The sequence below is a fragment of the Balaenoptera borealis genome, assembly GCF_965194805.1.
Source record: "Balaenoptera borealis genome assembly, chromosome: 13".
Lineage (NCBI taxonomy): Eukaryota > Metazoa > Chordata > Mammalia > Artiodactyla > Balaenopteridae > Balaenoptera > Balaenoptera borealis.
In genome coordinates, this window is record NC_138870.1 from 23,274,708 (window position 1) to 23,288,935 (window position 14,228).

Consider the following 14,228-nt stretch of genomic DNA (forward strand, 5'->3'; position numbering starts at 1 on the left):
GTGGGGAGGCCCGCCCCTACCTCTCGCGCATGTCAGCTAGAGGCCTCAAAAAAAATCGCTGGGCTCTGCCCCCACGGTTACGCGAGGAAGGAAATCTCGCGAGGTTAAAGTGTTCTGAGAGCGCTGGTCGGAGGCGGTGAACGGAGGTTTTCGCTTGGCCAGTGATGGGGCTGAGCCCCTCTGATTCCCCCAGGACGCCCCTGTACTGCCTCGCTGAAGAAGCTGAACAGGCAAGAGGAGTCTCTTCCCCTGGGTGCATAGGTCCCCGTTGGCCGAGGCTTTGAGTCCTAACCGCCACAGCTGACGGCTGCGAGGGATTGAGACCAGAGTAAGTGGAATCAATCCAGGGACCAGAGCGGGCATAGGGAGTCGGAAGCTTCCTTCCCCGATGGTGCTTTGCACCACCTCTTGAACTACCGGCTGCCAGTTCCTGGGCGCGGTACTTCCTCTCCTTGTTCAGCTCTGAGCACCTCTTTCCGGAACTGAGGTGCGGAAAGTTCGATGAAAAGCCTTGGCCCTAACCCTGTGGACACACCTTCCCTCTCTGTTTTCTTCCTGCCTAACCCACCTGGGAGCTCACCGTTTGCGGGGCGGGGTTGGGAGGTGGTCGGCAGGGATGCAAAAGGGGTCCTTTTCAGTTTTCAGTTTACCTCTTTGCATATGACATGGAGAACCATTCCCTCTTTCTTGAAACTGCCCTCCAAGAAATATTACTCTTTTCCTAGTACTCTTCATGGATAACCGTACTGTCTGGAAACTGCCCTCTGAAGAATCCTACTCTCTTCTTGGTTTTCTTCCTGCCTTTTTTATGTATCCCATCTCAGATAATGGTACCGGTGTCCATCCTGCTGTCCAAACTAGGAACCTAAGGCTCATACTTGACTGTGTATTTCCACTTGCACTGCACGATGCTTTTGCTTTTTCTTTCACCAGATGATTTCCCCACCATCATCCTTCCCTAGAGTTACCATTCTGAAATACAAATCTGTTCATATCGATACTTTCTTTAAGCTTTTTGAATAACCGTATTGCTGTAAGTCCTAATTGTTAAGCATATCACTTAGAACCTTATACTGTCTGTTCCAATCCATTCTACCTCTTTCGTCTTATTTTGCCTCTCCTCCTAATATTTCAATACCCAGTCATGCCAGACTGCTGGATGTTTCTCCAAACATGCAAGCACTTTCACAACTTTGTGCCTTTGTATGTGCTGTACCATCTGTCTTGAATGCTTACTCTTCCTTTTTTTTTTAAACCAACTTTCAAGATCCAATTCATAGACCATTGTCTTCTCAGGCTCCCACAGATGACATTGATAGTACCGTTGTGTTCCCAAAGCACTTGAAATGGTACTTCTGCAGTATTTTTTAGGTTGTATAACATTAGTTGTTCAAGTATCTGTCTCTTGTGCTAATTTGAGCTTGAGCCTGGGATCACGTCTTATTCATCTTTGTAACAAAAGTTAGACCAGTGCTTGGCACATAGCAGGCGTTATAGTTCTGAAGATTCACCATAGGAGTAGGAGTCCTTAGCATCCTTAAAAGTGTAGAATTTTAGAGCCAGAGGAACCTTGTATATTAGCTTAAAGAACCTTGACCTGTTTTGAATATGAGGCACCCTGTACCACCAACACACAAGTAATTGTACGTTTAGTATCTGTTAGTTGAGATTGTGCATAGTGGCAAAAAGACTATTATGCTTTTAAATGCGTTTGTATTTTATTATTACTAGTCTCTATTAAAAATAGTGGGCTATATATGTGAGAGAAATATTTAGACTACAGACCATGCTTGGTATATGTACATCCGTGCAACCCTTCCAATGATTCCTTGCCCATTGGTTAGAAATAACTGGTTTAGATTAAGTTAGGTCCTTCTTGAATTGTCATACCTGTTTGAACATACTGGTGTATGCAACTTATATTTAGCCACAATTCCAAGGTAACGTATAATTAAAAAAAAAAAATTCTCCTGTGTCCTTACTTTCAAACTGTTTCTTCTAACTTTAAAAATTCATTTTCTTCATAAAGCAGCTTCATAAAACTCCAAACATGTGTTCATTCCATCATTTTCAAGGACAGTGAAAATTTTTTGTGCTTTCACATACAGTGCTATGTCTGTATAAGATGCTTTTTAAAAATACGTAATTTATAATTTACATGTTTTCTTTCTTGATCTCTTTATAAGTTTCTAAGAAAGCCATAACCAGGACTTTTTATTTTTATATTTCCATATGTGTCAGTTAATATTATCTACTAATTAACTTTAGAGGCACCTGCCTGAACAATAAAAATTTTTAAACTAGATTGTTGACATTGATAGACACATCTGTGGTATGTCAGCGGTCACAGTATTTCTGTGTAGTTCCAGCTATAGGGTAATGGATTTGTGGATAAAGGAGAAAGAAGAGTGGTTTGAATTTCTTTAAATTTTTCTTAACCAAAATCTAAAACGAACAGCTGGCAGTTTCTGTCTCGGGTGGGTGGTGGTTTCTCTTTTATCAGCAGCACAATGTTCTGAACCCTCTGCCAGGAGTCTGACTGCGAATGTCTTTGGGTGGTAAAGTGGGTGAGAATGTGGCTCATGTGGAGGGCGGGGAGCTGCTTTAAATAATTTTACCTGTAATATGAACCTACCTATAGAAGATAATGTAAGTAAGTACACTAGTTAAGTGTGACTAGTTAAGACATGCTCTCTAAAAATAGATCAATTGAGAATATCTTTTTTTTTTTTAAACTGGAGACTTTTAAAATTTAAAACTTGTTAGAGAATGTGGAAAACAATCTTCCTCCCACTCCAGTTACCAGCCAAACAGTGAGGGAAAAGCACAATGTTTTTCAAAAAAGGTGGCAAAGTAAATGCTTATTATAAAATATTTTAAACTTTTCTGTGGTTTTACATACAGGAAATGAACATGCAGATTCATAGAAACTTTGTGTCACTGTTTTTCTGAAATGCTAATAAAGGTATGCTTTCAATTACCTGCTATTTATAATTCCTTTCCCTGAACAGGTATGTTTTTATAGTTACAAAACGAATTTCAAATGTAGTTCATTTTGATAGTAGTATTTCATTATGCAACCTAGAGAATGTTTTTTAAAGTGGATGTTAATTCTAGTTTCAGAAAGCCTAATTGGTCTCCTTAAAAAACAAAATTCAACTGAGTAAACTTTAAAAATCTTATTGGCTTTGTTCAACGACTCATGAATCAGGCTGCATCCCATCTAGCAGAAAGGAGTTCCAAGGAGCTGTACAAAATGAAAGACTTTTATAGGAGAAGGGACAAGGAAGTTATACTAACAAAAAGCAGATTGGTTGGGACAAAGTCACTTTCCTTTAAGGGACGGCAGGGGTCTGTCAGACAAATTACCTCACAGTGATTCCTGATCGACGGATTTAAGGTTCCATTTCTGGAAGAGGCCAAAACTGTAAGTTAAGTCTTGGTTTGGTGATATGGGGCTTAGCATAAGTGACATGACATTTGGGGGCCTGTTTTCTTGTTTTTAACAGTCATATTAACTGTGATGGCTGGTTAAAATAGGTACTAGGCTTTTATTGGTTATGCAGAAAAGTATTAAAAATTTGTTATTTTTTCATCTTCATTTACACTTCCATTTATTTTCTATTGCTGGTTTGAAATGCAATTTATATAATATTTTGGAAGTCTCATTGGTGGAGTAGGGTCAAGGAATTTGCTTTGTTTTTCCACCCAGGAGACCAGGATAGTCTTTATATAGGTAAAAGCAAACAGGGCCCTGGAGAGCCATCTTGGCTCATGAATATCCACTAGACTGGGGGTCAGAAGTTCTATTTCTGGTACTAGCTTGGCTCCTTCCTTGCTACATGGTGCTGTCAGTCAGCTCCTTACCTTTGAAATCCTGAGTCTATTTCCTCATTGATAAAATGGAAATAACAGTTATCCCAATGAGCAAGATTCAGTATAAGGTTGTACTACTCAGGCTCAGAAAGCTACCAACAGTTGGAATTAATTAAAATTATTACCTAGCGGTTTGATTTTACTCTGGAGTGCTCTAGAGGTCCATTTAGATTGAATTAGGTTGGAGAAAAGGCTAACACACTTTTGAAGAAGGAAAAGATGACTTGCCATATCAGATAGCAAGAGTTAGTTTACAACTGTAACAGTTGAGGCAGCATATTGATGTAAAGATAGATGATAGATCCAGAGGTAGAATAGAGAGCTCAGAAACATACCCATACATTTATTGAAAAAACATACAACAGGTGTGGCATTACAGTTCAGTGGGGGAAGAACATATGATCCAATAAATGGGAACTGGGGCAACTAGTTGTCCCCATGAGAAAAGGAAAATATAATTAGATATCTTCCTTATACCACGCATACAAATAAACAGCAGATGAATTAAAGACAAAGGCAAAACCTTGGGGACAGATAATGATTTTTTTTTTAAGTTTTAAAATTAACATATTATGCCCTTTTTTGCAATATAGTTCTATTCATTTTAACATGTATACAGATTCCACCGCAATCAGGATACAGAACTCTCCATTATTTCAGAATACTCTCTTGTGCCACACCCTTCTCCCCCACCCCCATGCCCACTCCCACTCCCACTCCCAGCTCCTGACAACCACTGATCTCTTATGTACCCTCTTATCTACCGCTGTGGTTTTGTCCTTTGGGCAGTGCCAGGTAAGTGGAAGCAGTATGTAACCTTTTGAGATTGTCTTCTTTCACTCAGTCAGCATAATATTTTTGAGATTCATCTATGTTGTTGCCTGTATCAGTGCTTCATTCCATATTATTGCTGAGTAGTATTTCACTGTATGGATGGTGTGTACTGCAGTTTGTTTATCCACTCATTTCTCTACAGTAAATACCCAGAATTGGTATTCCTGGGTCATATGGTAGAACACATTTAACTTTTCAGAAACTGCTAAACCATTTTCCAAAATAACCATGTTATTTTGTATTCTCACCAGCATTGTGTGAGAGTTCCATGCCAGCACTTGGTATGTCAGTGCTTTCTATTTTATCCATTTTAATAGGGGTATAGTAGAGCTCATCATGGATTTAATTGCTTTTCTTTAATGGCTAATGATGTTGAATATCTTTTCATGTGCTTTTTTTGCCATCCATATATTTTTTTGGTTAAGTGTTAAAGTCTTTTGCTCATTTTTAAAAATTAGATTATTACCTAATTGTTAGTTTTGAGAGGTTTTTATGTATTCTGAATACAAGTCCTGTGTCAGATATGTGATTTGTATCTTCTTCTAGTCTATAGCTTGTCTTTTCAGACTGTCTTAACAGTGTTTCCCAGAGCAAAACTTTCTAATTTTGATGACGTCCAGTTTATTGAATTTTCCTTTTTTGAATCAAGCTTTTGGTATCATGTCTAAAAAGTGTTTGCTTAACCCCAGGTCACAAAGATTTTCTCCTGTTTTTTCTTCTAGAAGTGTTACCATTTTTCATTTTACATTTAGATCTGTGGTCCATTTGGAGTTAATTTTTGTGAAAATTGTAAGAATTACTTCAGGGTTAACTTGTTGGCATGCAGATGTCCAGTCTCCCAGCACCATTTGCTGAAAAGGCTATCCTTTCTCCTTTGACTTGCCTTTACACCTTCTTCAAAAATCAGTTGGTCGTGTTTCTGTGGGCTTATTTCTGGACTCTGTTCTGTTTTATCTGACTGGCTCTGCCAATATCATGCCATCTTGACTGCTATAGCTTTATAGTAAGTCTTAAAATTTAGAAGTGTGATTTCTCCAATTTTGTTTTCAAAATTATTTTGGCTATTTGGTTGCATTTGCCATTGAAACCATTTGAGTCTGGAGATTTTTGGCAGAAGATTTTTAACTACAAATACAATGTTTTTAATAGTTATAGGACTACAGAATAGTTAAAGGTATTTCATAGTTATAGCTATAATAATTATTACTAATAGTTGCATCTTGTGTGACTTTATGTAGTTTGTGATTTTTAAAGAATTAGTCTATTTCATCCAATTCACGTGTATGAAATTTATTATTGTATTCACTTATCCTATTAATGAATTAGGAGTCTGCAGTGATATCCCTTCTTTCATTCCTGACATTGGTAATTTATGTCTTCTCTCTTTTTTTTCTTGGTCAGTTACGCTAGAGGTTTATCAACTTTTTTTTGCTTTTTCAAAGAACTAGTTTTTGGTTTCATTGGGTTTTTTTTCTGTTGTTTTCCTGTTTTCAATTTCATTAATTTCTGCTCTTTTATTATTTCCTTCTTTCTGTTTACTTTGTGTTTATTTTGCTTTTCTTTTCCTTATTTCATAACGTTGAGGCTTAGATAATTGATTTGATATCTTTCTAGTTTTCTTACATAAGCACTTAGTGTATAAATTTCCTGCTTTACATGCATGCCAAAATTTTGATGTCTTGTGTTTAGATCAAAATATTTTCTAATTTCCAAAAAGACTTTCTTTTTGTCTCATGGATTATTTATGTGTGTTGTTTAGTTTCCAAATATTTAGAGGTTTTCTTGTTGTCTCTTTGTTACTTATTTTAGTTTAATTCCATTATGTTCAGAGAACATAATTTGTATGACTGCAGTTCTTTTAAATTTGTTAAGGTTTGTTTTTTGATCCAGGATATACTCTATCCCAGTGAATGTCCCATGTGTACTTAAAAATAATGTGTATTCTGCTGTTGTTTGTTATAGTGTTTTATAAATATCAATTCAGTCTACTTAGTTGATGGAGTTTGTTCATTTCTTCTATATCGTTGCTGATTTTCTGTGTACTAGTTCCATCAGTTACTGAGAAAGAAGTGTTGAAGATTTCAGCAGTAAGTGAGGACATGTCTATTTATTTTTTTCAGTTTTTGTTTGATTTTGAAGCTCTCTAGTTAGGTACATATACATTTAGGATTCTTATGTGTTCTTGGTGAGTTGGACCTTTTATCAACTATGTATTGCCCCTCTTTTATCCCTGGTAATTTTCTTTTCTCTGAAGTCTAATTCATCTAGTATATTTTTTTAAATAAATTTATTTATTTATTTATTTATTTTTGGCTGCGTTGGGTCTTTGTTGCTGTGCGCGGGTTTTCTCTAGTTGCAGCGAGTGGGGGCTACTTTTCATTGTGGTGCGTGGGCTTCTCTTATTGTATAGCACGGGCTCTAGGTGTGTGGGCTTCAGTAGTTGTGGCGTGCAGGCTCAGTAGTTGTGGCTCGCGGGCTCTAGAGCACAGGCTCAGTAGTGGTGGCGCATGGGCTTAGTTGCTCCGCAGCATGTGGGATCTTCCCGGACCAGGGCTTGAACCCGTGTCCCCTGCATTGGCAGGTCGATTCTTAACCATTGCGCCACCAGGGAAGTCCCTCATCTAGTATTAATATAGCCACAAGCTCTTTTTTAAAAATATAATACCTTTATTGAGATACATTTTCACATACTATAATATTCCATCATTTAATGTGTACAATTTGATGGGTTTTTTTGTATATTCACAGATTTGTGCAACCATCACCACAATCAATTTTAGAATATTTTCTTCCCTCCAAAAAGCTATGCCCATTAAGTCACTACCCATTCCCCCTATCTTCCCCCTCTCCCTTTGACCCTAGACAAATCACTAATCTACTTTCTACCTATATGAATGTGCATCTTGTGGGCATTTCATGTAAATGGAATCAAAATATGTGCTCCTTTGTGACCGGCTTCTTTCACTTAGCATAATTTTTCAAGTTTCATCCATTTTGTAGCTTATGTCAGTACATCATTCCTCTTTGTTTTGGGTCAAAAAGTATTCACTGTATAGCATTTTATTTATTCATTTTTCAGTTGATGGACATTTGGGCTATTTCTACTTTGGAGCTATTATGAATAGTGTTGCTATGAACATTCATGTACAATTTTTTGCAAGGACATGTTTTCATTTTCTTGGTGTGTACCTAGGAGTAGACTTGCTAGATCATGTGTTTAACCTTTTGAGGAACTGCCAGACTGGTTTCCAAAGTGGCTGCACCATTTTACATTCCAACCAGCAGGCCATGAAAGCTCCAAATTCTCTGCATCCTAGCCAACACTTACTATCTTTTTTATTATAGCCAGCCTAGTAGATATGAAGTAGAATCTTGTTTTGATTTGCAGTTCCCTGATGGCTAATCATGTTGAGCACCTTTTTGTGTACTTATTATTAGTACACTGGCTTTCTTTTGATTGGTGTTTATATAGTGTGTCTCTTTCCATCCTTTTACTTTTAACCTACCTATATCATATTTGAAGTGAGTTTCATATAGACAACATATAATTGGGTCCTGTTTTAAATCCTAATTAAAGAGTTAGATTATCAGACAGTATGTTCTAATGTGTTTAGAACATTTGTATTTAGTGTAGTTATTAATATGTTTGTATTAGATCCACCATCTTATTTGTTTTCTGTTTGTACCCTCAGTGTTTTGTTCCTTCCTTTCCCCTTTTCTCCTTCTTTTGAGTTATTAAAACTTTTAATTCATTTTAATTCATCTGTTATGATTTTGACTCTTATCTCCATACTGCTTTTTTTAGGAATTTCTCTAGTATTACAATATATATGTTTGTTTACAATTGACATTTTGTCATTTCAAGTGAGATGTTGAAACATTATAGTATAGGTCCATTTACCCTCCCCCTTTATGTTGTAGTTATATATTACATCTACATAAATTGAAAATTCCATCACAAAAGTTATAGCTTTTGTTTTCAAATATCAGACATTTTAAAGCACTCAAAAAGAGAATAGTCTATTATTTTTATCAAGATATTTATGATTTCTCTTGCTCTTCCTTTATTCCTGATACTCTAAGTTTCCTTCTGCTATCATTTTGCTTCCCTCTGAAGAATTTCCTTTAGAACAAATCTACTAGAAATGGGTTCTCTTTTTCTTCATCTGAGAATGATTTTTATTTTACCTTCATATATGAAGGATATTTTCACTGGATATAGAATTATGAGTTGAGAGTTCCATTTTTTAGCACTTTTTTACTGGCCTTCTTGATTTCTGATGAAAAATCTATAGTCATTCAAAATGTTGGTTCTCTGTAAATAATATGTTATTTTTCTCTGGCTGCTTTCAGGATTTTTTCTTTGTCTTTCATTTTCAGAAATTTGATTATGATGTGTCTGAGCTTGGACCTTCTTGGATTTATCCTGTTTGGGGTTTGCTGAGGACTGGGAATGATACAAGCAGAAAGATTTCTGAGAAAGAGGCAAAGTGTTGCATAATTTAAATTCATGAATAACTGATCCAGTTAAATGTCTCTATTTTACCTGATTGACAAGTTAGAATATTCTTGGAAGGACACAAAATATAATAGTATATTAACCATTGTGAGTATTATGGCTTTTCAGTAGGGGACTTTTAAAATCCATCCATAACATAAATAAATATACTATTATTAATACATTGCTCGTATATTTAGGAATGTTATGTAGTCCTAAACCATAGAGAGAGGCAACCCTATAAAATCCACTTGGAGATGTTCAAAACGTCCTTTAGGAACGGTTTTAGTCCTCGCTTCACCTTTACAATTTTTCCAAATACATTTATTTACAAATAAGGTGTGTACTGGGCCATATCCTCTGCCATCCAAGCAATTTTCCCATCAGTGTTTACTATTGTGGCTAATCTTTTTCTACTGGAATGAGTTAGTGTTCATTCGAGGTTTTGTCCGGTGCTATCAGGTAGCCCTCCTCATTCTGTCAGCTCTTATACTCATGGATTTTATAACCTGATCATCCCATGTTTCTTTCTGGAATTTGGCAGGCCAGATTTTGTGTGTCTGCGATGGAATCTTTGACTTCTCCATGGATTTCTTATGATTTTATTGTTTTACGTGAAACCCTTGCATAGGACTTTTAGTAAAAGTAATGTTTTTATAACTATGTATTTGAAAGTAGTTCCATAGTATCTGTAATATACGATACTAGCTTTAGAATCTTTTTTTCTTTACTGTGCATCTCTACCTTATTATTTTAGGTAGCATCAAACCATCAAGTAGTTAATGTATTTGTTGTTTTTTAAAGGATATCTGAGAAACTTCCTTGGAGCATTTAAAGAAGTGAGTTATTCCAAAAACAATTCAGCTATTAGTGTATGTATTTACTCTTTCATTTTAGCGAGTTGCTCTATCTTAGAAGGCCACAGTTAAGTCATTTGATCAGTTTGGCTTCTGGTAAGAAATTGAATTTTATCAGCATGACTGAAGTGCCTGTTATGTATCAAGCCTGATGCACGTCACTTTTCATGTTTGATATAAAACCCATTAACAAACAGTAAAGTCGGGATTTGGTACTAGAGAGTTCAAAAGCTTTGCTTTGGGCTTGGACACTCCTTGAATCATGGGAACACAGTCACAAGATTTTCTTCCAGTAGGTATGATTGTTGGAGTAAGAGTTTTGTACCAGAAGATGGTAATATGAAGTGGAGAAAGTAACAACATTTCATAATTATTCCACTAGTAGATGATTTAGGGTGCTTTCATTTAGCAGTTGGGATTTACTGCATATGGGAACATTAGGTATAAAGACCTAGTATAAACTGTGAAGATGCTTTGACTAATTTAGTTGAGGCCTTTGATTGCTCTGAGGCAAGGAGGGTGAGCCTTAGCTACTGAATCAAAACATAGGATTTAATAGGCAGTGGGTCTTTGGTGCCATGTTGTCAAGTTGATACTCACAGAACACAGCTTAACTTTTTCATATTCCTTTTTTTTTTTTTTTAATATTTATTTATTTATTTGGCTGTGCAGGGTCTTTGTTGTGGCACACGGGGTCTTTGTTGCAGCATGCGGGATCTTTAGTTGTGGCATTGCGGGATCTAGTTCCCTGACCAGGGATTGAACCTGGGCCCCCTGCATTGGGAGCACGGAGTCTTAACAGCTGGACCACCAGGGAAGTCCCAACTTTTTCGTATTTCAAAAAGAAAGATTTATGATTATCTGGAAAGATTCCATCTAGATTCAGGGCTCTGTAGATTCCTTTGCCCAGAGAATTCAGGGAGCATGGCTTCTGGGGAGAGGACAACTTATTGAATTACACACAGTATACGTATTCTCATGTCTAGATCACCTATCATCTGATCATATATAGGAACTTTAGTGCATTTTATTTGGAAACGCATCCTATCTATTGTTTGTAGATGTCATGTTGTTACAAAGCATAAAGAGGTATTCTTCTCATGGTAGTCCCAACAGTATCATTTAACAATATCTTAGGTTGGAACCTAGGACTGTCAGGGGTTCCTCATACTTGACTTGTTCTGTTAAATCAAGATAAACTTTACTTCTCTCAGATCTTTTATAACTTTCTCTAGACTTTGTTTTTTTTATTTTCTTTCACCATCTGTTACAACCAGTTATTTTTACTGTAAGACAAATATTTTTTCTCTTTAATTTTTTTTTTCCACATATAACTTTAAAATTTTACTCTGAAGAATCTGGTGTTCTATAGTAGTGGGATTGATGGGAGATATGGAGATATAGTAACTCCCACATAAATAGGAAAGCTGTACTGTTACCTATCTATAATTTTAGATTATTCCCCTTGGAAGTTTAGAGGAAGGGCAAGGCATTATTGGAGGCTAATGTCTCCCTTGGAGCAGCATCTTAGATAGATTTTGAATGGCTGTCCTTTTGTGTTTTAGCCAGTACGAGGCATTGGTTCCTTTAATTGCCCTTTTGCTTGTTGTATTTTGAAGTACGCTTATCTAAATCTCCTAGATATTAGAGGACAAATCTTTTGGTTGTTTTATCTAGAGAGACAGAAATCATATTAGTTTCCAGCTTAATTCTTAAAGCTCTCTGGAAATGTCTAGTCATGAATATTTTCTAGATTGGCAGTTTTACATTTTAATTTATTTTGATTAAATCTTTTTATTCAGCTTTAAACCTGTTTATAATAACAGGACAGTATACCCTTTGCTTCAGCTGTTGGGTACAACCAAGAATACTGTTTGAAGGTTTTTTCATCTTTATTTAGTTTACAATTTTGAATCTTTGCTATATAACCTTAAATGAAAGCCTGCTAAAATGGCCTGATGTGTTTTCTCTCCTTCTTTTAAAATGTTACACAGTTGGGTTATTTAAATCTCTTTTGTACTTGCTGCATTTTTCTGTATCTGAGGGGCAAATAATTAACTGAACTGTAGTCCAGTGCAGTAGGATCTAACGAAGTCCTACATTCTGTAGCAAATTTCTGTCTTCCTAAACTTGATGAAAATCCTTCATTATAGCCCTTAACTTGGTTCTATACCTGAGTTTTAATTTAATATCTATAGACCTTGCTTCTGGCCTAGTAATTTTACAGTGTAATTTTATTTTTTGAGAAAATGTTGAAGAAAGGGTAGCTTATATAGAAAGTAAGGTGACACTTAGTACAAAGAGAAAAAATCAAGAATGATAAGTTTCAGAAGGTTAAAGTTTTTGAGAGACATTATTTTAAGATTAAAATTTTGTTTTGAGGTCTCAGCATACCAGTTGAAGAAACTACAATAACTATTGGCTGCTTCATGTTTTGCCTCCTAATTTTTTGAGCTCCTTTTATGCATATTAATTATTGATTTTAACACCTCAAGTTTCCCATAATGGCCAGTGTTGTTCTAAGTTAAAACTTTCTTTGCCATTCACTAAGGAAAGTGCAAGAGTTAGGATTATAATGCAATTTTATATAAGAAGCCAAAGTTCCTCCAGAAGGAGGTTGACACTTGAGCATAGCATGACACATAGAGGCCACTTTGGCTGGTCAGTAGTGTGCATTTGTGAATAGTGTCTCAGGTCACCTGACCAAGCAGAGGCTAGGAAGGGTCTGTGGTCAGAGACCTGACAGTCATTGACTGCAGAATAAAGACTAATAAAGTGACATTTTTTACAAATGACAAGATTGGGATTGCCCTTATGAAGAGCACTATTTCTTTATAACGTAAAATGTATTCATTGGATGTGTACTTTTTTTCCCCGCTATAAATTCAGGGTGTTTTAAATACATTCTGATTATGTCTGCAAATCATATATGTATGATCACACACACACACATATATATGTGTATATATATATATATGTAATTATGTAATTATATATATTTATACACATTGTAATTTTTGAATATTATAAATTCACTTTTGAGTTTGTTCTACCTTAACAGAATCAAAGCCACAGGTGTTCTTAGATTTTTTTTCTTCTGAGACAGTGAGCGATCCAGTAACAAATGTAGCTTAAGCATATCTGTGTTAATGTGAAACTAAAATAAGGTGCTGTGCCAGCTTTGTTTTGAATCTTGATTTTCATTTTTAATTATACATATTCCTTTAGAAATGAGTTGCACAATTGAGAAGGCACTTGCTGATGCTAAAGCCCTTGTTGAAAGACTGAGAGATCACGACGATGCAGCAGAATCTCTGATTGAGCAAACCACAGCTCTCAACAAGCGAGTAGAAGCTATGAAGCAGGTTTGATGTTTTTCCTTGCTGATTCCATTTTAAAAAAGCAGTCATTGATATTTATGTGTTGCTTGAATTGTGAACTTCTGCTTAATTAGTATTTTATTATTTTTAATGTTCTCTAAAATTTAAAAGTAGCTTGACTTGTGTGTTTCAGTTTACTTTAGACTGAAATGTAATTTTGTCAAGTTCAGCTGGCATGTATATGTGTATATATTCAATATATATTCTAAAACATATAGACTTGAGAACTTTTATGACAGTGATGCACATTTGAGTTTGGAAAATATATGAATTTTTTAGGTCTAGATACATTTGACAAAGACCAGATAATATCTTTTACTATATAATTGACACATATTTTGCTCTGTCTCCTATTTTTATAATGTAGAAATATTTTTCTTTATAAGAGTATTTAGGTGACACTATTTAACAATAAAATAGTTTTTGAAAATGATGCAAAGCAATATCTGGTTTCCAGCTTTTGCAGTTACTGCATTTGTACTTGCTACCTTATTTTTCATTTAATGCTGCCAGTTAAAGAAGAAAGAAAAAGGGCTTCACTTCTTGTTATCCTTACTGTTGTATGTAAGAACTTTCCAGTGAGCTACTATTTTAAGCCCTCTTTTGATAAAGAGTTTTCAACTCTAAGAATTATAAAATCTCTGATATTATGATGGAAATCACTGGAGGAAAATATATATTCATAGCTTACTCTCTAGAAATGCATCCCTTTTGTAAAAGGAAGCAACCCAGGGTTACTGCTTTCAACAAAGCTGCTGAAAATAGTGAAGGAAGTTTACTTAT

At 35.6% G+C, this 14,228-nt stretch overlaps 2 protein-coding genes across 7 annotated transcripts in view; both read left to right on the top strand.

Annotated features, from left to right (window-relative positions):
- Positions 1-14,228, top strand: part of LOC309609978 (dystroglycan 1-like) — a 135,192-nt gene that overhangs the window by 59,343 nt on the left and 61,621 nt on the right. The gene's annotated exons all lie outside the window — the stretch shown is intronic.
- The window catches only part of FGFR1OP2 (FGFR1 oncogene partner 2), a 39,062-nt gene continuing 24,884 nt past the window's right edge, over positions 51-14,228 (top strand). Inside the window, exons 1-3 of one of the 6 annotated variants that reach the window (XM_082352284.1) lie at positions 53-328; positions 9,091-9,316; positions 13,294-13,430. In XM_082352284.1, coding sequence (XP_082208410.1) covers positions 13,296-13,430 — 135 coding nt within the window. In that variant the 5' untranslated portion in view covers positions 53-328; positions 9,091-9,316; positions 13,294-13,295. Of the gene's footprint in view, positions 329-368; positions 488-9,090; positions 9,317-13,293; positions 13,431-14,228 lie in introns of those variants that run through there. The other 5 variants (XM_082352286.1, XM_082352288.1, XM_082352283.1 and 2 more) reach the window with 5 other exon arrangements.